Genomic DNA, 25,629 nt, shown 5'->3' with positions numbered 1-25,629 from the left:
GAATTCTCCAGGCAAGAATACTGGAGTGGGTTGCCATTCTCTTTTCCAGGGGAACTTCCCAGCCCAGGGATCGAACCCACATCTCCCACATTGCAGACAGATTCCTTACCATCTGTGCCACCAGGGAAGCCTAACACATACTAGGTGTTTAATAAATATGTCTTGAATGAATGGTCTCACTGCTCATAAGGAGCAGAGAGGAGCCAGAAACCCCGGTCTCCCTGACTGCAAAACTCAAGCTCTTAATCATAAGGAGCAGGGTTCATGGAAATGAAGGATGCTGGCAAGAGCATGGTTTGAGAGATCTACCATTGGCCCAGACTAGATGGAATGGAACAGCCCACTGGGTAAATGGAGAAAATCAGAAGCAAGGAAAGGTGCCACCAGTGGGACTGAGAGAAAGCTGGAAGGATGGCAGACTGTGGCCAAAGAGTGAGATATTTGATGTGGAAGTTTATAAGAGAGGATTTGGATGTTGCTTGGAGGAAAAATATGAGGCAGGTGCCAAGGACTTCAGTGACTGAGGGGTGACCAAGAGCAGGCCAGATAACACTTGAGTTGTAGGGGATATAGGTCAGTGTCCTTCAGAGGGGATGAGGGTTCGAGAGTAACTCGGAACCATCAGCAGCTATAATCCTCTCCTTGTGATGGGGAGGAGTGTGGGTGAGTGAGCAATCTGTACATATAAGCTGTCCTCTGCGGGTGGGGGGAGCTCAGGTTTAGTGAAAGCTAGAAATTGGGAGAAAGCATCCTATAAGAATGTCAAGAGAGTTGTTGTTAACAATGAGAGTTGTTAACAAAGAAGTAAGGGTCCCTGGACTTCCCTGGTGGTCCAGTGGCTAAGACCGTGCTCCCAATGCAAGGGACTCGGGTTCAATCCCTGGTCAGGAAACTAGATCCTATGTGCCACAACTAAGAGTTTGGAGGCCACAACTAGGACCCAGCGCTGCCACTTTTTTTTTTTTTAAAGAAGGGTTCCAAAGAGGCAGGCAGAAAAGTCTGTTCCTCTTCTCCATTCCCACAAATTGGGCATGAGCTTTGGGACACTAGGAACTTACTGTGATGTTGGCCACTTAGGAAATTATGACTCCTTGAAGAAATTGGTACCAGTGATTAGGTTTCTTAAGGATCACCTTAGGTCAAGAAGTAACTCTTCTCATTGGGCTGATGACTGCCAGGTACAGGGTTTTTTGGAGGGTGATGGAAGTGTTCCAGAATTATATAATGATGATGGTCGCACAACTTGTGAATATACTAAAACCCACTGAATTGTACACTTAAAATGGTGAATTGTATGTTGTGTGAGTGATACCTCAATAAAAATTTTTTAAAGTGAATTTATCCCTTTCTGTGTGTGTATGTTTGGCGGGACCAGGTAGTACAGCTGGATGTGAGAGGCAATGTGGCAAAACTTAATGATGGCTCTCAAATAACCTATGAAAAGTGCTTGATTGCAACAGGTGAGTACTTCTGGAGATAGCTTCATTCCCCGGTAGAGCTCCCTCAAGTTTTAGTGTAAAGACATTACTAAGAAAACTGAAACCCAGACTCTGAAGTGGATGTCTTCCCTTGATGCAAAGCGTGGCTAGCTAACTACAAGCATCTGAGCAATAGCCCTTCTGGACAGTCCTTACTGTTCCCTCTGCTAAAGGCAGGGATGGCTATTGAAAAGGGTTGCCTTTTTTTCCCTTGCCCTTCTTCACCTTTGCCCTCTGCCCTGAAAGTGATATAACCTCATGGCTTCATTGCCACTTTCAACCAGAAATCAAGAGAGGGGTTTGAAGCAGTTGCTTCAACAAACATGACTGTGCTTTCTGGTGAATCCTCACGAAAAAGTAGAAGAGAATGGGAGCAAAAAGTGAGGCCTTCTGGCCATCTACAGGGAGGGTGGGCCCTTTGAAGAGAGACTCTCAAATCTGCTTTTCAAAGGAAATTGATAAAAGCCTGCTGCGGGGATGAGTGGAAAGAAAACAAAGCCTTGTAGCGAGCTGATGCTGCTGTTGGGCCAGCTCCTGCTTGTTGGGCTAAAGGGTTTTTCTCCTCTGATTTCCAGGAGGCACTCCAAGAAGTCTCTCTGCCATTGATAGGGCTGGAGCGGAGGTGAAGAGTAGAACAACACTTTTCAGAAAGGTAATTGTCAGCTTTAGTGCTTTTGTCAGTTTTGAAGAGGTAGCATAATCTTGTGGCCCCAAGTACCCACCTGGGAATTGGGAGATCTGGGTTCTATCTGTGGCTCTTCTACAGACTTATTATCTGGCCTTGAGCAAATCACTTCCTCTCTCTGCACCTCAAATACCTCACTCAAGAGTTTTGAGCTCCTAGGTGAAAAATACATTTAGCGTTTTTTATTGCTTTTTATAGTTCCTTCCGATTTCCCTTCCACAGTTGTTTTTTTTCTTTTTTACTGATGCATTTGAGTCATTGGAACTCCTTAGAGCCTCTTGGCATTTTTCACTGCAAATGCTATTGTGGAGACTGGGGAGAAAAGTTAAGAGTACCTAAGTGAAAAAGAGGAAAGAGTTGCTTCTTAACACCATGTTCTACGTATGAAAACTGAAAAATTTCAGCCACTTTTATAGGTATTTGAAAAGATTTTTACTATCCTTTAAGTTCTTAATACAACAAGGTTTGTCAGCCTTAGCACTCTTGGCATTTTGGACTGGATAACTGTTTGTGGTGAGGGGCTGTCTTGTGCATTGTAGGGTGTTTAGCAGTGTCTGTGGACTCCACCCACTAGCTTCAAGTAGTACCTCCCCACCCTAACTGTGACAGCCAAAAATGTCACAGACAATGTCAGATGTTCCCTGGGGGAGAGGGGGCATGCCTGTCTCCAGTTGAGAGCTACTAATAGAGTGTTACATTGGAGAAAGAAATTTGCATCAATAAAATAGAAGCTGTAATTGAGCCACTTCATACAAGGAGAAGATTTTATGTGCAAATTACTGTTGTCAAAGATTTATCAGAAAATATTTCCTAGTATTATCATTGTATACCCCTTTGAGAAATCAATGGATTAAACTGGTGTGATTCTACAGATCGAAGACTTTAGAACCTTAGAGAAGATTTCCCGGGAAGTCAAGTCGATTACGATTATTGGTGGGGGCTTTCTTGGTAGCGAACTGGCCTGTGCTCTTGGCAGAAAGGGTGAGTATTGGGGAGTGACCTCCATTTTCTTTCTCTGTCTTTTTTTTCTTTTACTTTCTCTGGTTTTATAGCACATGCTTTGCATAGATGCATTTGCTAGCATCAGTAGAAAGGGGTCAATTAAGGTTTACGTGATGAAAAACTAATCACGGAGCTTAGGTCTGATGTGGGTCACCTTAGTGATTGAAAGGCTGTCATCCAAGCAGCTGAGCAGTGCCGCTTTCTTTCCTTTCCTCTCACCTCTAGGCCAGAACTCCTTAGAAATAAAATATTAAGGAAAGTGAGTTTTTAAGATGGTAGGGGCAATGTAGACTAAAGAACTGCATGTATCTTTGAACTGCTGCTCCCCGTAAAAGTCAAAGACTTCTTTCCGACACATGATGGTTCACAGCTTGACTGATCTGTGAGTTCCAGTTCAAATGTTTCACGGCAATCATTTTTTTTCTTAGCATGATTTTTCAGCTGTGTGAAATCATAGCATCTTCTCAGGAGGGTGCATACTATTCAGAGCTTGGAAGGCACTGTGTAAGCCTAGGTGTAAGTGCACTGAGTTCACTGTATGTCCCTGAATCCAGGGACAAGTTCTGGCACCTGTTGTGTTTGCCATGTGAGTGGCCTTGTGCCCTAGTGGCCCAGAAATGTGTGCTCCGGCCCAGGTCACGGCCTTGCCCTGTGTGCAGTAGATGGCTCCCACTGGCCCCTTTACTTCTCTTCCTGGGATTGGCCTTTGCCTCCTGCTTTACCTACTCTGTTTTTTCTTCCCAGCTCGAGCCTCAGGCACAGAAGTGATTCAGCTTTTCCCTGAGAAAGGAAATATGGGGAAAGTCCTCCCCGAATACCTCAGCAACTGGACCATGGAAAAAGTCCAACGAGGTAGAGACACTCTTTCCATATGCTCCCACTCTTGCCTAGAGTTAGTTAGAACTGGCAGAGTTTGCTTCTTTGGGAACCCCCTGTACATAAGCCTTACCAGCTGCCAGGTGAGAAGTTTCCACCATTCTCCTGTCAGCTGGCTTCATGTAGGTGTTATGAATCTGATGCAGCAGATTCCTGGAAGAGCCGGAAATGAACTGTGGGTGTGGGTGCCGGTGGCTGTTTAAGGCCGCCTGTGTGCTGACGAGTCCTGGTTTTGTGGGGGTGCCTCTCGTCTTTTGTGAAGGTGGTGGGCACACAGGCTCAGCCTCAGGTCTCATTTGCCTTCACAGAGGGGGTTAAGGTGCTGCCCAGTGCTATTGTGCAATCAGTTGGAGTCAGCGGTGGCAGGTTACTCATCAAGCTGAAAGATGGCCGGAAGGTAAGAAGGGGAAGACAGGCGGCCAGAAGACCTTCCAACCCTGCCCTGCCCTGCCCTGCCCTGCCCTGCCCTGTTTCCTCATTCTTATTCCTTCATTTGATACCCATAGATTAGTTGTCTTGGCAGTCGCCATTAACTTGTCATAATTTTCTGAATGAACTGTCCTCTACTAAAATAAGAATGATGGGACCCGGCGTAGACACCTGGGAACCATTTCCCATAGCCCCTTCCTGTGTGTGTCACACATTTTTGAGACCTTCTAGGGTGGCAGATTTCTGTTCGGATGGAAGGGGGTATGTATGTGTGCAGGGGTGACACGTTATGAAATGGAACTTAGAACCTTTTTATCAGAGTTAAAATCAGTGATTTTTTGGTAAAGCCCCAACTTTTAATGATGTGATGTACAGTTGCTCCAACCGTAGGTATACGAGGAAACTGTGATCATTGACTGAATTCTTTCTGTCCTCAGGTAGAAACTGACCACATAGTGGCAGCCGTGGGCCTGGAGCCCAATGTTGAGTTGGCCAAGACTGGTGGATTAGAGATAGACTCTGATTTTGGCGGCTTCAGGGTAAACGCAGAGCTCCAGGCCCGCTCTAACATCTGGGTGGTAAGTGTGTGGTGATGGCTGGACCAGACGCAGTGCGTTGGCTCGGGCCTGGGCGCAGGTCTGCCCGGTGTTGCTCAGAGATTCAGCAGCAGCTTTCTAAAATAGGGTCTCCATGTTTGGAAGCGGAGGATAGACAGCAGAAGCTTGTGAACTGTTCGGTTTACAGGATCAGGTCTGGCCTCACGCCACAAGCTTCTGGAAAAGGAAGCGAATGGCGCACATGGCCACAGAAGTAGGCCTCTCCCGGTTCCGCTGTTGGCAGCGGCCATCAGCATCCCCTTGACGGGCGTGTGTGCAGCTTTCAGACTGATCTGCTGTTCCTTTTGCCTGAACACGAGTCCAGTTTTGTAACATTCTCTGGAAAGGAAAATTACTCCATTTTCATTTTCCTTGAGTACTATTTTTAGGTGTTTTTAAAAATCTGTTACAACACAAACAGGACTATAGTATGTAGGAACATGAGGTAATTTCCCTATTGTTAGATCATAACAAGTGTATTGTGTTTGATTATGGACTCTGCAACCAAGGACGTAGGAACTTTGAAGGGTGTTTTTCCCTTAAAGCTTTTTTTTTTAAAGATACAATGTACTGGATTTTTCACAATTGTTATAAAAGCAATACATGCTCTGTGTGGAAAACGCAGCCCAAAAGGAGAAAGGGAGTCCTCTGCAGCAACCACGGATATTTGGGTGTATTTCCTTCCCTTCATTTCCTAGCACATAGGTGTTTTTCTTTGTTGTAGACAGTCATGGCAAGTGTACTATGTATAAACCTTTGCATTCTTTTCTCTTTCACTTAACGTTCAAATGTAAGTTTTTTCCACATTACTTCCAATTCTGAGAACAGTGTAATGACTGTATAATACTCCATTTGGTGGATCTCAGAGTTTATCTCGCCACTGCTCATGTGTTGGGTTTTTAGGTTGCTTTGGGGGTGTCTGAATAGCCACAAAGATGAACAAAGAGTGAGAGCTAACATGCCACCACATCCTCCGTGAAGCTGGCCTTGTTCACCTCCAGCCGGGGGCGGGGCGGGGGGGGGTCCTCTCACTGCATTCCTCTTGTGTGGCACACCATCGTGTGCAACAGTGCCATACCTTCCTCAGCACTTGTGCACTCCTCGTGGGCAGGGTCTGTGTCAGGCATGTCTCTTCAGCTCAGACAGTATGGTGCTCTGTACAGAGTAAATACTCTGGAAATACTTGCTGAATGAATGAATGAATGAATATTGAATGACCAAAAAAGAAATCTCACCTTGGAAAAGATTTCTAGGTAAGAGGCAGTCACATCTAAAAACTGGTTTCCACACAAGAAAAAATATTCTGCAAATCCTGGTTATTAAATACCCTGTTTCTGCTAAAGGGCAGAACAAGAAGAAATAAGTGCAAGCTGGAGCATGCAGGACTGAGGTTAGCTTTGGAGAAGCATCTGATGTATTTTTAAAAATGGAAGTGTACCTGTTTTTGATATTGTAGGTATGATTCCGACCTGTGGATGGAAAATGTTAGTTAACGTCACAAGCATTTTTTTGAACCCCCCAAAGAGTTTATTTTCTGTCCTTAACTTGCTTTTTTTTAAATCATGTGCTCATGTAACATATTTGTCTCCAAAGGCAGGAGATGCCGCATGTTTCTACGATATAAAGTTGGGTAGGAGGCGGGTAGAGCACCATGATCATGCTGTTGTGAGCGGAAGATTGGCTGGAGAGAATATGACTGGAGCTGCTAAACCGTACTGGCATCAGTCAATGTTCTGGTAATAGTTTTGTGCCTTGAGGACTCAATCGGTTAGAACACAGAATTAATGGAGCCAGAGTCATATGGTTTGGTTTCCTGGTTGGCCAGTTAGCTTCATACAGAGGGTAAAAAAATTGCATCTCATGTCTGTGCATTCTACCCCTGAGCCATCTTCTGGTAAAAGGGTTCCATTCGACCTAAGTTTGAACAGGTGAATGAATGGAGATAGCACTAGAACTTCTGCTAAAATAGCTCAGGGTTGGAGCTACAGTAGGTAGGACAGAAGTGTGCTCTTAGATACAGACAGAAGTATATTTTCTTTGTTCTTTGCTGCTGACTCTCAGGAGCCCAACCTACTGACAAAGACAGCCCACTCATATAACCCTTGAAATAAGCAATTAAGAGTCAGACAAATATAGGCAACTTTCTGGATAGTGAAAAGTTAGCAATGGATATTCCTGAGTACTGGAGCTGGCCCTGTTTGGCCCACTCTCATCTTAATTTGAAAGATGGGATACATAAAAAAAAAACTCAAGGTTTCAGAAACCTCTAAGCCGTTCCTGTTGAGAAAATTCTCAGCTGATGGGAGTACATTTCAGGATTATCACACACAGTTTCATGAGTGGGCAGCAAAACAAATAATAGATGGATCTCGGGGTCAACATGTGTAAGATAATACACTTAGGAAAAGAATAGCTCTACAATTATCAGTTTCCAGGAACAGAATCCAAGAAGTCATTGTAGACTGTTCCCTGAAGACACCAGTCCAATGAGTTTCTGTGGCCAAGAAGATAACAAAATATAGGGCCCCAGAAACAAAACAGCTCAAGTCGCTGAGATGATTACAAAACCATGGCATGCCTCTGCCACCAATATTCTGTGAACTTCCTAGCATGATGATGATAGGAAAAGCTTCCAAGAAGAACAAAGAAAATAAAATGACCAAGTGAGCCAAGGTGCCTCTGTATAGAAAGCATTTCAGCTTTGAGAAAATGAAAGCTAAGAGGAAATAATACAATACAAAGTAAGGTAAGGAAGTTTATCAGTTAATAAAACCACAAAATATTTCACATTCTGAGTTCCATAAATATGGAGCACTCTTTGAAGTTTCAAAAAGGCAGCTTTGAAAAGAGGTAAAGGGAAGTAGTGAATAGTAAATGTGGGGATGCCGTCCCACCCCAGATGTGGTGTATGGTATATATAAAATGATACATGATAAAATTTTAAAACATACAGATTGCAGTATGGATCTGCGATATGCATAGTGGCTTGTTAAGGAAAAATTAAAACTGTTTGGGCTAATCGTGCTTTCTCACAGTTGTCCCCAGATGCCCTAGCAGGCGAGAGATCACTTTGGGATTTCTCTTGCTACCAGGTTCTTTGGTTGGCACGAAAGCACGGTTGTTGTCTTAGAGAAAACATTCTGCCACATAATTCTTGACAGTCCTCTGACAGAACACCTTCTCTCTCCTTCCTCAGGAGTGATTTGGGCCCCGATGTTGGCTATGAAGCGATTGGTCTGGTGGACAGTAGCTTGCCCACAGTCGGTGTTTTTGCAAAAGCAACTGCACAGGACAACCCCAAATCTGCCACAGAGCAGTCAGGTAAGGAAGCCCAGCCTCTTCTCATGAAGAGTACTGAGAAGCCGTGGTCCAAATCCTCCCGAACAAGGGCTTTCGGTATTGGCCAGGGGTAACTGTGTGAAAGCCGCTCTTCATGGTGTGCTTTAAAATACACCAGACCCGAAGTCCTTACTCTTTAGTGGTCTGAGAGCTGGTGAAATCAGGTATCCTTGTCAGAGCATAGATAGATACAGTGGGTGTTATCCTAGACTCTGGATGGTAGGTAACTCAATTACTCTGGAAGTCTAGTTTTTCTGGATGGACTAGGAAGACTGGTGTGATGAAGAAAACTTGTGCTTTTTCAGTGCCCCCCCCCTTTTTTTTTTGCTTCCTGCTGATCCCAAGCACTAGGCCCAAGAACCTTAGTGTGGGACCTGCTCCCTTCCTTGTGCCTTGGACAGTGAAGAACTGGGCTGAGTACTTCTTCCATACTCAGTTGCTCAGTCATGTCTGATTCTTCACGACCCCATGGACTGTAGCCCACCAGGCTCCTGGGATTTTCCAGGCAAGAATATTGGAGTGGGTTGCCATGCCCTCCTCCAGGGGATCTTCCTGACCCAGGGATTGAACCTGTATCTCCTGTATGGGCAGACAGATTCTTTACAGGGCCACCTGGGAAGCCCAGGTAGTTCTTGAACTGCCTCTAGTTCCAGTTGTCAGATCTGAACACCAGGTTTTCTTTAGACAGGAGGCAAAGAACATCTCTCTTGAAATGAATGTCTCTCCCACACACATCTCTTTCATTAACTCCCAGGCCTCTTCTCTCTCCCTTCGTGACCTTGGCTGAAGTTATTTAACCTTTGTGTCCTCCTATTAGAGGCATTTTAAGGACAAATTGCTCTTTAAGAAGGAGAAAGCAAGACATTATATGGATATGAGGGTCTTGTTCATGTATAATCTAAGTGGATTATGTTATTACTCCTTAATTTGGCCCTCTCCTGGGAAGTGGATCCTCGGAGGAGGATCCAGGGACTTATAAACTCCAGGTCACTGCTCTGTCCACTGGGCAGTATTACCTGAAGCCTGGTTCTCAGAAGACAAAGTACCCTCTCCCCAGGCTGCTGCCACCACCCCACCCAGGAGGAAACACTTGCACTACGGTTTTTCCATTTGGAAGTGCCTTCTGCTTTGGCCAGAGTGTCTCTAGTGGTGCTAAGAGAACTTTCTGCCATAGTGGCAGTGTTCTGTCTCTGTCTGAAACATTAGCCACTCACCACATATGGCTCTTCAGCACTTGAAATGTGGTTAGTGCAAACGTGCTACGTCGCTTCAGTCATATCCTAGGAATTTCCCAGGCAAGAATACTGGAATGGATTGCCATTTCCTCCTCCAGGGGATCTTCCCGACCCAGGGATCAAACCCACATCTTTTATGTCTGTCTCTGGCACTGGCAGGTGGGTTCTTTACCACTAGTGCCACCTGGGAAGCTCAAGAAGAAAGGCTTCCCTGACCGGGAATCAAACCCGAGCCTCAGTGGTGAGAGCACTGAATCCTAACCACTAGACCACCAGGGAGCGTTGGGTTTCACAAATGAACTGGTTTGGCAAATGAGGAACTGGATTTTACATTTTTTGTCCAATTTTAGGGAAAATTAAACTTCAATTGTGAATTAATTATAATTAGGATAACTATATGTGACTAGTGGCTATTGTACTGACCGTAGCTCTAGAATGTTTCTCAGAGGACAATAACAAGTCTTCTGTAATTTGAAAAAGATACCAGGAAGTATCCGTAGAGTCAATTTAAAATGAGATAGGAAGTTTGGGGTCAGACTGACCCAGTGCCCAGCAGCTGGCAAGGAAGAGCTTTTGTTGGCTCTATCAATAGAGAGGGGCTGGAGAAGACCAGTGTTTACTGAGGCGGCATAGAAAAACAAATCTAGAAGCAGCCTGAAGCAGGTGTTGAAAGATACTTGCCTTCTAGAATTTCCAAGCGCATAATAAGTGACTTTGTTTTGTTTTGACTTTGCTTGTTTGTTCGGGGGGTTGGCCACAGGCACTGGTATCCGATCAGAGAGCGAGACAGAGTCTGAGGCCTCGGACATCCCTGTTCCTCCCAGCAACCCTGCAGTCCCCCAGGTCCCCACCCAAGGGGAGGACTATGGCAAAGGTGTCATCTTCTACCTCAGGGACAAAGTGGTGGTGGGGATCGTACTGTGGAACATCTTCAACCGGATGCCAATAGCACGGAAGGTAGGTGCTGGCAGAGCTCTGAGAGGAAGATGGGGGTGTGGGCGGAAGGCGCTCCTGTGACTTCGTCAGGTGCCCTGCCATGTACTGTCCTCCCAGGTCAGACTGGGCCTGAGCAGAACAAGGTGTCGCCTTGGCTCAGGAATGTTTCTTTCTTTCTTTTTTTTTTAAAGGAATGTTTCTTTTTCACTTGGGACACGGTTGGGTGGCCTGGGCATTGGCACATGCTCACTTGGGCTTTGCAGAAAGCCATCCCCACAACTCCCTCCTGGTGTGGAGTGGGGGCTGGCCTGGCCCGCACACACACACACAGTGAGTTAGACTCCTTGTTCCTCTGTCCCTCAGATTATTAAGGACGGTGAGCAACATGAAGATCTCAATGAAGTAGCCAAGCTCTTCAACATTCATGAAGACTGAAGCCCTCGCCCTGGGTAGCAGGCAGGCCCTTGGCTGTCCCTGAGAACAACTTAGATGAGTAAAGGAGCATTTTTTTTTTATTCAGCAGACTTCCTCTGAATGTATGGGTATGAATGATCAAGTCCTTTGTGAATATTTCAACCATGTAGGCAAATTCTTAATGTTCACATCATTAAATAAAACCTGATTCTTCTAATTTAAATTCTCTTCTCTTTGAAAGGGAGCGAGTGGGTGAATGGAGGAAAGCTGTGTGAATGAGAGGGCAGACCAGTTGGAGCCATTCCCAAATAGACCATCTTCCTCGGCCTCCTACTCCCTGCTTCACACTCTCAGCTTCTTTCAGTTTCCTGAACTTCTCCCTCACCTTCCCGCCTCTCTGTACAGACCTGCTGTGGCCTCTGCCCGCAGAACTTGACCCCTCTCCCCTCCTCTGGGGAAAATCACCGTCTCTGAAGACTTTCCTGATCCTCCCAAGCCTGTTCTTGCCTACATGTCCCCCTGCTGCTCTGCAGCTTCCTGGAAGCCAGAACTCTGGCTTTCCTGTCTTCTCACGGTTCTCTCCAGAGCTGGGCACAGGGTCTGGCTCATAGTAGGTGCTTAGTGAAACATTGAATGAGCACACACATAAACATGTGGACTCCACTCTGCTTTACCTGGGACACCTCCCCTGTGTACCCCCTAGCCCAGAACTGAATTGGTCGTGGGAGGGGAGGGCAGAAAAGACATTTACTGCAAATGGAAACAGAGATTTGGAGACTGGTGCTTCAGGGCTAAGCTTGGAGTCTGACTCATGGAGGGATCTTGGTCTCTTCAACTCCTCCACTCACTGTCCCCCAAACTGGAAATTGCCCTCCCCTATCCCCTTTTATCTCAAATAGGCTTATAGGCAAGCCTCATCTTATAGATGATTTCCTGGGAAGAGAAGTCAAAGTTTCATAAATCAACTCATCTTTTACATTTCAAATTACTTAACTTTTAAAAATCAAATATTAATTTCTATTAAGAGGAAAGTTTTACTACTTTCAAGAGTCCTATTGGGAATCTTTTTCTAAAGAGAGAATAATTATCAGGCTGGATTTTGTTATCAATATTGGGTTTGTTTAAAGGGAGTAGCAGCTACAATGAAATCCCTTCTAGACACTAGAACGGGACACATGTCCACTTTAAGAATTAGCTGCACTAGAACAGCTTCTTACCATATATATACACGTTTAGTGAAATATGATCTGAGGCATGACATATCTACATCCATAGGTAGAAAACTCATCTAGTATTCTGTGAAACGGGACTTATTATATAGTAATTGCTGCTTACAGAGATGGTACCAAGACACTGTAAGATCCTGAAGCATTTCACAAATCACTTTTTAAAAAGATCAAATTGTGATTTGCCTTGTTTCACTGTTAGGTGCAGTTTAGTCTAATTCTTTGACAGTTGTCATCCTTGCATGGAATGTCATAATAATTCAGTTAACTAAAATGAAAGGATCTGTTCTTCTATTCAGTGTTCATTGAGTACCTACTAGGAGCCCTGTAGATGGCAGAATAGGAAGATGGAGAAAACATGGCTACTTCTCTTAAGGAGCTGCTGGTGGCAGTGAGGAAAGCAGACACATGAACCCAGAAGCATAACATAGTCAGTTGTGTCCACAGGAAGATACAAAAAGCCCTGTAGACATGCCAAGAAGGGAGATCAGCCAGAGCACCCATCCTTTGTCAATCGCTGCTGCTGAATCACTTCCTAACGCATCACTTGGTCCACATCCCCCCACCCTACAGCCTGTGGGTCAACATACACTGACACCCTGTCATTAGTCACATCAAGTCCTGACCTCGGCCCCCTCTGCCCTGGGGACCATCTTTGCACATGCATGCGCACACACACATAAACATCTGGTTTATCTCCACTTTTAAACTTTTGTTTGTGCTCTTCACATTTGAAACACCGCCCCGGTTCCCTTCTACGTATCTAAATCCTGCTTATCTTTCAAGGCCCGGATGAAATCCCACCGTGGTGACGTCCCAGCTGGACTAGTGCCCACATGTGATTTCATCTCTGAACTTCAGTTGCACTCACTGCCTTTGAACTTGATTGTGCTTTAAGTAGTCTCATTATTGGTGTTCATTCCCTAAATTGGCTGTAAGCTCTCCCAGAGCAGAGACTTTCTCCTCAGGATGGGGACAACGTTCCCTATCCCCCCCCAAAACCCTGGCAAAGTGCTGACCAAGTCCTTGGTTGCTGGATGATGCTAGATAACGGGGCTTATTGTAAAAATGAGCCTCTTCCTTGGGGCCTCAGATCTCTGTAATCCAGGTTATCAGACCGTTACTTCACCCGCCGCCACTTAGTCCAGGATGTGTGTCATCTGTCTGGGTCCCCAAGGATCAAAAGGAACAAATCCAAGGACCAATTTCTGACTACAGACGAGGTTTGGCCCTCGATAGCTGGCCTGTGATTAGCTGGGCCACAACACAGCGCAGTACAGGGCTGGTCACACCCTGTGAAGTTGGGGCTCTGCCAAAATATCAAGCTTTTGGGGCTCACCCACTTGACCTCAGCCTCACTTCTCTTTGCCATTTTACAAATGATACCTGGTGTACCTCGGCCCCACTTCAGGGTGGTGCCTGGCCACCTGTAGGACATACATGGTGAGAGATGGCCTCGTACTTGAGCTGGAAAGTTGGACCTGAGGGGAGGGAGTGTGTTTGATTGGAAAGGGGTCATAGTAAGCCTCGTAGTGGAGGATGAGGTCAACATGTGGGACTTTCTTCTTGTTGTTCTAATCAACAGGGCCTGTTTTGGAGACAAGAGGCTTAGGGCAGAAAGGGATGGGGGTGGGGAACCCACAGTGATCTAGCAGGCTGCTTCCTTGAAGGAAAACCAGCAGCTCCTCTAGAGACCCGTTTAGACAAAGGAACTCTCCCCTCCCTTCCACCACTGCCCCTTCCCGTTCCCGCTCCTCACTCCTTGCAAGTTTGGCTGCCACAATATCCCCTCTGTCCTTCCCTGACTCCACCTGAAGCCTGGTACTCTTGCTGTCCAAGAGATTGCTGGGGCTCCATTCCAGTGCCCTGTGCTCTGGGCAGAGGGAAAGTCCTGCCAGCCCCAGAGGTGAAGTAAGACTGCCTCTGGCCTCTTTCCCATCTTATCAGGGAATTTCTGGCGGGCACGGACACATGTAAACAAAACCACACACAGAGACACACAGCCCAGGCCAGTGATGACGTTCCCCTGCCTGGCTGGTTCTACAGATGGGTGTGACTGGGTCAGAGTACAGGGAGAGTCTGAATATTTAAATACTGGACAGCCAATTCCTGGTTGGAAAACAGGGATCATCTCAAAATGAACATTTTGAGAAAGAGAAACGCAGCCCCCTGACACCTGGAAGCTGGCCTGGGACTGTCAGCAAGGCCTTGGTGTCACTAAAAACTCCCCACTGGGCCTGGGTGTGCTGTTGAATGTAAACAGGTTCATGGGACATTAGCAGCATATGAGGCCACCCTGACCATGGTGGATGAAGCCAAAAACAAGACTACTCCAGAATCATGTGTGAACAGGGGCAAAAAAGAAAAAAAAAGCCAAACACTGCCCAAACCACAGAAATGAGCAAACACCACCCTCCATCCTGGCTAATCTAAGTGACTACTGCTTCCTTACCAATTACAGATTAAGCCGCACTCCAGTCTGCCCTCCTATTGGATATGATTTATTCAGTAAGACACTTCCTGACAGCATCCAATTCAGAGTAAAGCCTGGCTTCCTTAACCCCTCCCCCAAATCACCCAGCCTGGCCTGAATTCTACAAGTCCTTCCCAGCACCCTCTTCCTGAGACACCCCATGGTTCCCCAGGGCGCACATCCTCTCTCACTGCAGCCTTTGGCTGGTAGGTGTTGACAATTTGGTGGTAGCCAAAATACCTTCAGGAGGCCCACTGTGAGTTTTGCCTAGTCTCATACTTTCCTGAAGATCTTTCCTGGTCCTGGTGGAGTGTCCAAGGTCTGTGTCAGTTGGAGAAGCCCAGGAGTCACATCTGGTGTGTGGACAGAGGTGCCTGGCTCCCAGGCAGTTTCCCGCCTGTGCTCTCGTGGCATTTGCAGGGCAACACAGAAATGCTTCTGAAGGAGCACCCAATGTGGGTGTTGAATTTATGAATACATACATACATTTGTAAATGGATTTATTGGTCAGCTAGCAAACATACGGCATAACTTACTGCATGCTGTGGGACAACAAGCCCCAGAGATAAGACGATGAGTAATATACAGTCCCTGCCCTCAGTGGCTTTATAACCTAATGGCAGACAGACAGGTCATCGGGAACCATCAGTGCAAGAGAGGTGCTGGGAGTATGATGTGTGAGTTCACATCAGATCTTCATCACTCCTCGGATTACTGTTCTGCTTCCATCTAGTCCAAGCTTTTCCTCCACTGACCGAATCATGGTTCTTCCTCCATTCTCGTACCTTCTCTCATCTCTAGGAATAGGACATGAGTCTGTTTACTTAAACTCTCAGCAGCCTCATCTATAAAATGAAGGGAAACAGATCATCCCTCCACCCTCAGCTCTAACCTCCTGTGTATGGAAAAGTCTCTCAGATGCTCACCCAGGACTTCCTTCAGTTCTCCACAGACTCACTTGCCTTTCATCCCTAGGGTCTACAGCAGATGCTAATGGGACCCCAAACCCTTGGCAAATGTTTCCCCACATTGCTTCTGCTATCCCTTTGACTCAACAGATTGTTTTTGTGGTTGTTTTAGTTTAAGGCTTATGACTTAGCAAGTTACATGTAATTGACATAGCAAGTTACACCTAGACCTAGGCCCCTAGAAATTGCTCCTTGCCAGATTTGCTCTCCATGGAGAGTTTGACAGCCTTAAAACTGCTTCATGAAAGGTGGCATCCTTTAGCCCCTAAAAAAGGCTGGCTTCAAGCCCAAAATTGCCCCAGGAAGGCTTTATGGTGAGACTGTTCTCAGCCATGATCCTAGCACTATGTTCCTACCCAACCATTCAGTGGCTCCCAATCCCCAACAAACACACCCTGCAGAGCTGGCTGGTGAAGAGCCACCTTAATCAAGCAGCTTTCAACTTGAGGCTGAGATAATGAATGCAGAAAACCCCCTTCATACCACATAAACCTCAAGTCTCCAGACTAGTTTGCAGGCCCCCTTTGCTCCTTAGTACATTGCCATTTCCACATCAGCCATGGCCTTGGCAGAGCCCTGCCCCAAAATGCAGTGACAAGTGGGCCAGGAAGCTTGCAATCTTCACCACCCAAACCTTACTGTAGAGACAAAAGGAACTGCATACAGGGTAAGAAAGAAAATCAGCACTGTGATTTGCTGGGTGGGAAAGGATGCTTAGGGCTTCCCAGTTGGTGCTAGTAGTAAAGAACCCGCCTGCCAATGCTATAGACTTAATAGATGCAGGTTCAATTCCTGGGTTGGGAAGATCCCCTGGAGGAGGGCACGGCAAGCCACTCCGGTATTCTTGCCTTGAGAATCCCATGGATAGAGGAGCCTGGGGGCCTATAGTCTCCTAGGGTCGCAAAGAGTCCGGTGCAACTGAGGTAGCAAGTACCTACATACACATGCAAATAATGCTTAAGGATCTCTGTCCCTCCAGAGGGAAAGGGGAGCTTTAGGTGTTTCAGAGCAGGCTGCAGAGCCCTGCCAACTTGAAGCCTTCCCTGGCCCAGGCCTGAGGTCCTCTGCCACCTTTGTTGAAACTAATTTCTGGTCTCCCACTCCAGTGGGAGTCCTCAAACTAGTGGCACAGTGCAGGGGCAAAGACTGGTGGTGAAAACAGAGAATCCTTGGCCTCAAAGTCACCCCTAACTCAGCCTGGCCTGCGCCAGTACCAAGTCATAGGAGGAAGGCCACAGCGACCTCGCAGGCATTTGATCAGCTTAATGGACGAAGGAAACTGGCAGGCTACAGTCCATGGGGCCATAAAGAGTGGGACACGACTGAACGACTTCACTAATGCCCGGGTCGAGGGCAGCTCAAGGCTCAGAGCGCTCGGCGTTTGTCCCCTTGGTGGCGCCAGCCCTTGTGCTGGCTGTTCGCGGGAACAGGAGGTTCCAGAGATTTCAGCTTCCAAGCGAACTCCCCAGCCAGTCCTGAAGCCCCGAGGCCTCCTGGGTGAGGTGGATAATTGCAAAAGGATACCCGGATGGGAGTTTTGCCCACAGTTGCAAAAGCGCACTTCCCTCCGGGGCAGCCCCCGTGCGCCCCAGAAGAGCGGGGTCGGCAGGGGCAGAGCGCAGAGACCTTAACGCGGACTCCCGCCCGCCCTTCCTCTCCCAGCTACCCCAACAGGCCCTTCCCTGGGAGTCCGGAGCCGCCCCTGCTCGCCCGACGGGGCGCAAGGAAGGGAGGGAGGTGCGGGAAAGAAGGGATGGCGGGGAAGTTTCAAGGGGTGTGCCGGGGACGGGGGAGGATTCTCATGAGTCAGCGGATCGCGCTCGGCGTGACTTCACTGCTTCGCGAGAAGAGGCGCCTGGGGCAGAAGGCCGCAGGAGTGGAAGGTCCGAGCGCCGGGCGGGGCGCGGGACGGGGCTAGGCGCTGGCCAGGCCGTTCGAGGCCGGGCGGCGCCAGGAGGCAGCGGGCGAGCGGGGAGCGCTCGGGGCCGCGGAGCCGACCTCTCCCCTCTCCTCCTCCTCCGCCCGCTCGGCCTCCTGTTCCCGCCTCGGCCCGAGACGTGGCGCGCGTTCCGCCTGCAGGTGGCGCTGCAGAGGCGCACTGCTGGGGTCGGGGTGGAGAGCTCGGGCCCCCGCGGGGAGCCCAGGGGTGCGGGGCGAGAGGAAGGCTGCAGGGGCTGCCACGACCCCACTGTCCCTCGGGCCCGGCGCTCCCACCCGAGCGGCGGCAGAGTCCGGAAAGCCGACCAGCAGCGCTAGCGTCCAGGCGTGGGGCTGCCTGGTGCGCGCTTCAGGGTCCCTCGGGCCACCTCCTGGGCCCTGCAGAGCTTGGGGAGACTCGCCTCCAGCCAAGAGACCGCGGTTTAGGGGCAGCGTTTGCTCTCCAGGGACGGCGCTCTTGACCCGCGGGCAGTAGAATGGAAACTTTGAGTCGCGTCTCGGGCGTTAGGAGTGGGTTTCCCTGAACAGCCATTCTCCAGCCTGGCTCCCATGAGACCAAGGATGCGTCTTCTGCAGAAGGACAAGCTGTGGCCGGGGTTGGGGAGCAGTCTGAGACCAGGGCCCGTGCTGGAGGAGGGACGCGGCCTCGGCCTTGGGCTGGATGGAGGGCGACGGTTAGGGATTCCGTGCTTGTCAATCCGGAATTCAGCAGCTATGTAAGAAAAAAGGCCAAGAGGCCCATCTGGGGCTCAGACGTGCAGCCTAGGCCTCGGTTGATAGAGCTTCGTGCCCTACTTCTGTGCAGGCCCTGAGCTCTAGAAGTTATGATGCCGCTGACCTTCCCCTGTTGGTTCATGGTTATGTGGTAGCTGGTTAGTTAGCATATTGAGAGTATCAGGGCACAAAAATAACCTGTGGCCAGACACCTTTAAGCTGAAAAAAAAAAAAAAGCTGTTGGGGGCGCAGGCCTCACCCTTTCCAGACGCTCCAGTGGCTGACTTTTCCCATGATACAACTTTACATATAAATGCGTGCTTAGAGTATGTCTCCCTTATAGGTACAAAGATGTACACACTGTGCCCTGCACTAGGGTTCTGGGTGTGTCTTGTCCTCTATCAGTACAGCTCCCCTGCTTTCAGGATGTCCAAAACCATCTGAGAAAGTTATCTAAGGATTTTCCATAAAGAAAAGGAAAGGGAGAAAAAAAAGAAAAAACCCCAAAGGATCCGAAACGTTCCCAGGTTTCACTGTGTGCCAGGAGAAATACCGTCTGTCTCCCGCCCAGACCTCAGAGCCCGGGCCTCCTTCCTACAGGGCGGTGCCCAGCTATTCCTGGAAACCCCCTCCTTTCTACCAACCCCCTCCCCAAGGTGTCTCCTCCCAGAGCACGACCTAGGAAAATGATCGTATTGTCCAAGCTTGATGTCCCCTGTCCCTCTGTCTGACCTGCCGCAGTCCTCAGCCTGCCCCCTCCCTTGATGCCCGCACGCTTGCTTCTTCTCCCCGAGCTAGTGGGGCCTCTCCCTCCAGCCTGGCCCGTGGGCCCCACCAGGTGACTGGGAGAGGATCTGATATACTAATTTGTGTTAATATGATAATGGGTACTAATGGGGTCACGTGCTAACCACGGCCTCAAGCCCAAGCCGGGGCTGCAGGAATAGGGATTCCAGGCTGACTAATCTCCACGGCTGGCTGGAGAAGGGGAAGCGTGGGACCCGGGACCATCCCAGGGTGCTGCCGCTTCGAGCTGCCGCCTCGGTTTCAGTTTCATCCTTGGCTGACACTTTCCTCCGACGAGAGGAATTGCTTTGGTTTCCCTCCAACCCCTCTCCCCTCCGCGCCTCCCCCCCCCTTCCCTTCGACTGCTAGCTTCCCTCAGCCAGCCCTTCGCTTCGTGAGGGGAGAGATGGGAAGATAATTTGGCAGCGATGAGGAAAAAATGTACACGTGGACACCCTCAGATGCACAGGCTCACACACCACACTGCCTTGCAGACACACACATGCATACTCCCTCCACAAACACACACGCGTTCGCGAGGGGACTTGACACACCCAAGAGTCAAGCGCGTGTGTATGTACATGTGTGCGTGTGCACACCCGCACACCAGCCCCAGTTACACCCACACTCTGAGGGACACATGGACTCACACATAGGCAGGCAAGGCCCTCCAGAGACCCATCCCACATACAGACCCACACGCACACTCACACACTCTCACACAGAAACCAGCAGCAGCAGCCCAGTTGGATGGCTTCCTCAAAAGAGGGCTGGAAAGTTTGTTTGCTGCCAGCGAAGGGGCCTAGACATTCCGTGAAATGACTCATACTGCACCTTTATAGACATTAAATGTTGTATTTTTCTGAATTCAACAACAACAACAACAACAAGTACCCTCGCCCCCTGTCCTGGGGGCAGGGGGGTGAACTGAAGAGTGCCTGCAGGCCTCACGGGCCTCCGTCTAGCGTCCAGCGTGTGGCTCAGGCTTGTCCTCGCCTCCATATGGGATGGGGCGACCTTGAAAGGGCAGAATCCTCTACATCCTGTTACAAGCCTCAGCCCAGGACCGCCCCTTGGCAGGATGTGCAGTGGGTGACATTGGGAGCTAAACCCCCCTCATAGCCTCTCCCCATCACTCCCCTGCCTGCCCAGTTCCGAGGACCTGGAGTCAGCCCCAGTGTCCCCACTTGGTGCTCCAGAAAAAGGCTTTCCTTTTCTCTCCCCTGCATTCAAGCACCCCTGCCCTGTGCTCTCCTGTGTCGGTCATTACTGCCTTCTCCCTGCACAACTCCAGGGGGCGCCATTTGCCGTATGTAATACCAGCACCCCATGTAATGTGACTGGGGCTCCCTCCTCTCTCCTGAGCCTCCTCTCCATCTGAGGAGGGAATGCCCAGCTCTGTGGCTGCTTGTGACCCTCTCTTCCCCCCAACACCCCACACACTCAAGGGCCACAGAAGTCACTTGGTGCTCTCTCCAGCAAGGCCTCCACAGGCTGGCGTCCATCTGCCTCTCTGTCTCACTCCCTGGTCCCTAACAGCAGCTTTGATCCCAGGCCTCCCTAGGCCCACTGGTGTTTCCTGCAGCATGGAGGGGTGGCACCTTCAGAGTGTAACTTGGAATCCCCTCAGGGCCGTGGGCACAGCAAGGTGGCCCGCCACACAAGATGGGTGCTGGGGCAGCAGATGTCGGGGGTTGAGGGGTTAACTCTGGTTCCACTGGACGATTGCCAAAAAATTCTGGATACTGTGCTGCTTCTGATAGGTGCCCCAGAGCAGGCGCCTGTTCTCGGCTTTTCTCCAAGGGACTTTTCCAGGCTGAGCCTAGGCCTCAAGATAGGGGCTAGGGACCAGTGGGATTAGAGACTCCAGAGGCCTTGCCCTCAGTTACTGAACTCTGTCTGAAGCCAGTTCTTCCTTGTTTTTTTTGCAAATGAACCAACAGGATTGGGTCCCTCCCCCTCCACCCACCCTCCAGATCTCCGCCAACCCAGAGGCACAGAATCTGTTTTCCCCAATACTAGGCCGGCTCCCCTTGCTTTGCGAGCAGTGGGAACAGCGCCTCCCAGCTGCCCCTGGGCCCCGAGCGGACACACAGAACACTTGGTCAGAGTCCGTGGCACCTCCTCTATGGGGCTGTCATCTTCCTCCAGGCAGGCGCCTGAGCTGCTGTCTGGCCTAAGAAGTGAAACCCAGCACTCCTCTGAAATGTTGTAGGGGCTCTCAGGATGCCAGGGCCTGTCCCAGTAAAGGTCTGGAGGGGAAAGGTAAAGTTCTCCATTTTAATGAGAGCAGGGGTTGGGGAGGGGTAGGACTGAGAGAGGCTTTCCCAGAGCCCCAGCCAAGGAAGGTGGCTGGCCAGAACATGATCTGTGAAGTTGCTCCCAACTATATCCTCGCACCTGCATGCCTGTGCTTTGGCCTAGGCCCCTCAGCCCAGTTGCCCGCCCCCTCCCCCCAGTATGAGCCAGACAAGGAGCACTTTGGTATAACCTATCCCAAAGAATTCTTCTCTTTTGCAGCTACTCAACAATCTTTTGAGAACAAAAACTCCTTATGAGGCCCAACCACAATCTGTCCGTCATTTAAATCTATCTAAGGCCTCATCAGGTCAATCCAATAGAGGTGAATCTGAAGTTACTGAACAGAGGAAAGACTGCTGGCTGTAGAGAAAGGATTAGAGGGGACATCTCCGCTTTACAGGGGAGAGGACTCCTCTTAAACCATAACTTCTAAAAATAAATAAATAAATAAACCATAACTTCTCTCCTGCCTTTTGAATATGGTTCACATTCTGAAAGTCTGATGGACAGGCGACCTTCCTAGCATGTGTCTGTGATGGAAAGTAAGGGCCATGGCCACGGAGGCTGCGCACTGTGGTATTTCGTTCTGGCCACAGGTTTGAATAGAAGTTATTGAGGCTAAGGGATTGAGGGAAGCGGGGTGTGGGGGTGGAGGGGGGGGGAACTAGCCGGCCACCTTGTCCCCAGAGCACCTGGGGTGATTTGCAGGAGAACATAGGCCATCACGCGCTGCTTAAAAGAGGCGACATAGAGGGGCTGAGAAAGTGGCCAAGGCGGAAAGGCAAGTGGAGCGCAGAAGCGGGGAGGTGGCCCTACACAGGCTCTGGACAGCCAGGGGGTCCCACCTCTCCCCAGGGGACCCCGGTGCCGAGGCCCGAAAGGATCAGACTGGGGCTGGAGAGTGGGGGGAAACAGGGCTGGAAGGAGGGAAGCTGAGAGGGCACGCTGGATGGCACAGCCTGGGCATACACAGGGAATTCCTGCCAAGTCGGGGAATGAGCCGTTGGCACAGACAGGGTGGCTGTCGTCAGGAGTGGTGATCTCAGCCGCTGGCCCCACCTGGCTGGGGCTCACCCCACGTCGAGGGCTGGGGAGCAGCAAGGTCATTGGAACGGCAGCCTGGCTGACCTGGAGTCAGGAAGGTCATTCAGGTGGCCTAGGGCTCCCTCAGGCGAGGTCAGCGCCAGGTTCCCATCAAGGGGGTGGGGTTTGCTTTGACTGTACCTCCCAGGTCACGGGGCTGCGGTTAGTTTCTAGTGGCTGCGGATGGTGGGAACTTCTGGGATTCCCACAAGCCATGGGCTGTGGGTCACTGGGAGGCATCAGGGCTGTGAGCAGGTCCTCAAGGTGCCCGTGCCGTCCTCTCTCCCTGCCCTTCCCAAGAGGAAGACCTCTCCTCTAGCACTTCCAAACCTTGAGGCCTCGAGCTTGGTTTAAACCACACTCATAGGAGGCAGCCACCATTCTCAGCAGCTTCCAGCCTGGCACACTTTCTCCCAAGAGCTGGGTTGAGAAAAACGAGATGAGACAGAGATGATGCTAAAGGCAGCTAACGTTTATTGAGGGCTTACTAAGCACCAGGCACTGCCATAGACAGACTATCTCATTCAAGCCTCCTCACAGCCTTGGGAGATAGATTATTATCCTCAATTTAAAAATAAGGAAAGTCAGGCTCGGAGAGTTTAAGCGACTTGCCCAAAGACACACACAGTCGGTAAATGGTGAAGCTGGAATAGGAACCCAGGTCTGTCCGATGTTAGAGACCTCTGAACTCTTAGCAAAATGGGAAAGCCTGTGTGTGCCTCCTCCCCCAGCGCGCGCGTGTGTGTATGTGTGTGTGTGAAGGTCAAAGTAAAGGCCTCTTAGGGATGGCTAAGACCTACCACAATTTTGAAAGGGGAGCCTCACTGGCAGAAAAATTGCGTCTTCAGACCCAGAATCCCCTGGGGAAAGTGTGTTCATTTACAAGAGAAAAGGAGTGGAAATTTGCTCTGGGCACTTCTTTCAGGGACTTAACTTTAGGTGGCCGAGAGGTCTGAAGGTGTTCGGGTGCCCCAGTCCAGCCCCTAGGTCTCTCCCTGGAAACCGGTAACCCATAGCTACCTTCGCCAGCGTCACCCACCACTCCCGTTCCCCAGTCCTGTGCCAGGGCCTCTCCTTTCCCCAGGCTGGGGAAGCAGACGTGCTGGTGGCTGAGCAGGCCCCTGGACCTCAGGTCCTTAGTCCACCCCACCCCCGCAGAGGGCCCCCCTCCCCTGGGGCCCTTTCCGCTTTGCTGCGCTCTGCGGAGGAGGGAGATGCCGGCTGAGGCCTGGCGGGGCCCCTCCTCCAGACCATGTAGAGCCAGAAGTGACAATTCCCAGTCAGCTCCCTCCTAGGGCCTCCTAGGTGGGGGAGGGGTGGGGTGGGGTGGGTGGGGGAGGGGTGGGTGGGGTGGGGGAAGGGTGGAGGGGGGAGGGGTGGGTGGGGGCGGGGCGGGGGCTGGAATGGATGCTGAGGCACGTCAGAGGACAGGGTAAGGGGGAGGTAGAATGGGCTGGGGTTCAAAGATAGCTCAAGCAGAGAAGCCTGGCTCTGGATAGAAGGGGGCATGAGTTTTTCTGCAGCACCCTAACTCTGGGTACATTTGCACCTGCTGCACCAGCCCCTCTCCCCCCAATCCTTCCCCGCATTCGTATCCTCCTGGCCTCCGTCATCCGGAGCCCTAGGCTCGACCTCCTTAAGAAATCCCCAAAACTCTCTAGTCGCGCCAAGTGCACGAGGCATTTGGCCCGGGATTCCGCGGTGTCTGGCATATCATCCCCGAACTGGATCCTCCGGGCATCTCCCGGCCTCACCCACCCGCTCGGCCCGCCCTCGCGCAGGTCCGCCGCACGGCAGGCGCTCAATAACAGTCGGGAGCGCGGGGCTGAGGCCAAAGCCGGTAAGCGCGAGGAACCGAGGGGGCCGGATATAGCCATCCGGAGTCCCCCGGGAATGGAGTGATTTTGTTTTTGTTTTTCTATGAGACACGGTGTGGGGCATCCCGGCCGGAGCTGCGGGCCCCGGGACGCGCCACGTGGGGGGCGCTGGGCGCGCGACGCGAGCTCCGCGGGAGCCGGGTTCTCGCCGTCCCCCGGGGGCCAGCGAGCCGGGAGGGGAAGGAGAGGCCGCGCGGGCCCCTGGCACGGCTCCCCCTGCCGTGCTGGCGACCGCGGCGGGCCGGGGGTGGAGGGGCGCTGTTTCCACCAAGACGCCTCGTCCCTCCCTCTCGCCCTCCCCCACCCCGCCCGCCCGCCGTCCCTCCCGTCGGTCCCTCCCTCCGGCTCTTCCCTCCCTCCCGCCCTGCCTCCTTCGCGCCCGCCCCAGCCGCCGCCTGCGGGGACGTGTGTGTCTCTAGCGCAATTTCCCCTTTCGCTCGGTTGTCTCGGCGCAGGTCTCCGTTGGCTCGCGCCCCCTCCGCGGGCGCCTCAGCCGCCCCCTCCCTCGGCCTGGCGTCCGGGCTCCCCGGGCACTCCACCCCGCCCCCCGGAGTCGTCTTATAAGGGGGCGCCGCCGTCTCACCTGGTATTTGCATCTCGCCCTCCAACTTGCCATTGGCGGCGCGACGTGTGGGAGAGCCCTGCGCCTCGCCCGCCCGGACCAGCCTGCCCCGGCGCCGAGGTGAGTCACGGGCGCGGGGCCGCGGGGGCCGGCGGGCAGGGAGGAGAGGAGGGAGGGGAGGAAGGAGGGGAACGGTGGCCCCGGCGGCCGCGGGGACCGACCCGGCGCCGAGCTCAACTTCCACTTCTCCTTTCGCCGGCGCCGAAGTCCCGGCGCCACTCGCCCGGCCCGGCTTCTGAGGGGGAGAAGGCGGGCCGGCCGGGCTGGGGACCCCGCGTCTCGGCTCTCCGAGTGGGGAGGGAACCGCGGCGGTCGACCCCGGCCCCGCGACGGAGCCCCCGCAGTCTCAGGTACGTCGATGGCGCCGGTTCTCCGAGCCTTCGGGGCCCTCAGAAAGTTTGCCGGAGAGCGGGAACGGGGACGCCGGGGCCCCGGGGCATTAGGGGCTGGGGGGCCCAGGGAAGGGTGGGAGAGCTGTGGCGTGTTGCGTCCCGCCCTTGCCTCGCCCCACCGCGTGTGCTCTGGGGAACCCGGGCTGCCGGTCCCGGGTTGGAAGCCCAGTCGATTTCCCCTGTCGGGGTGGGGGCGGGTTTGCCCACTCCCGGGGCAGCCCGGGGTCCGTGATAGGGCCGGTTGTGACAGCCCGCCCCA

At 51.3% G+C, this 25,629-nt stretch overlaps 2 protein-coding genes and 1 non-coding gene across 4 annotated transcripts in view; 2 read left to right on the top strand and 1 right to left on the bottom strand.

Moving 5' to 3' along the window:
• Positions 1-11,213, top strand: part of AIFM1 (apoptosis inducing factor mitochondria associated 1) — a 28,552-nt gene extending 17,339 nt beyond the window's left edge. The window contains exons 7-16 of the mRNA XM_043896021.1: positions 1,376-1,460; positions 2,054-2,130; positions 3,036-3,144; positions 3,910-4,017; positions 4,350-4,438; positions 4,908-5,048; positions 6,660-6,802; positions 8,263-8,387; positions 10,401-10,597; positions 10,940-11,213. Coding sequence (XP_043751956.1) covers positions 1,376-1,460; positions 2,054-2,130; positions 3,036-3,144; positions 3,910-4,017; positions 4,350-4,438; positions 4,908-5,048; positions 6,660-6,802; positions 8,263-8,387; positions 10,401-10,597; positions 10,940-11,011 — 1,146 coding nt within the window. The 3' untranslated portion in view covers positions 11,012-11,213. The remainder of the gene's footprint in view (positions 1-1,375; positions 1,461-2,053; positions 2,131-3,035; positions 3,145-3,909; positions 4,018-4,349; positions 4,439-4,907; positions 5,049-6,659; positions 6,803-8,262; positions 8,388-10,400; positions 10,598-10,939) is intronic.
• On the bottom strand, positions 9,848-9,919 carry TRNAE-CUC. Its single transcript has one exon. It is a non-coding gene; the product is annotated as a tRNA-Glu (tRNA).
• Positions 11,214-24,733: 13,520 nt separating the features above from the next.
• Positions 24,734-25,629, top strand: part of ELF4 (E74 like ETS transcription factor 4) — a 37,379-nt gene continuing 36,483 nt past the window's right edge. The window contains exon 1 of one of the 2 annotated variants that reach the window (XM_043895547.1): positions 24,734-25,038. The gene's annotated coding sequence lies outside the window, so the exon portion shown is untranslated. Of the gene's footprint in view, positions 25,039-25,123; positions 25,329-25,629 lie in introns of those variants that run through there. The other variant, XM_043895548.1, reaches the window with a different exon arrangement.

Source organism: Cervus elaphus, chromosome X (assembly GCF_910594005.1).
Source record: "Cervus elaphus chromosome X, mCerEla1.1, whole genome shotgun sequence".
NCBI classification, from domain to species: domain Eukaryota; kingdom Metazoa; phylum Chordata; class Mammalia; order Artiodactyla; family Cervidae; genus Cervus; species Cervus elaphus.
The sequence above is the reverse complement of the archived record's forward strand: the minus strand, read 5'-3'. Positions and strand labels throughout refer to the sequence as shown.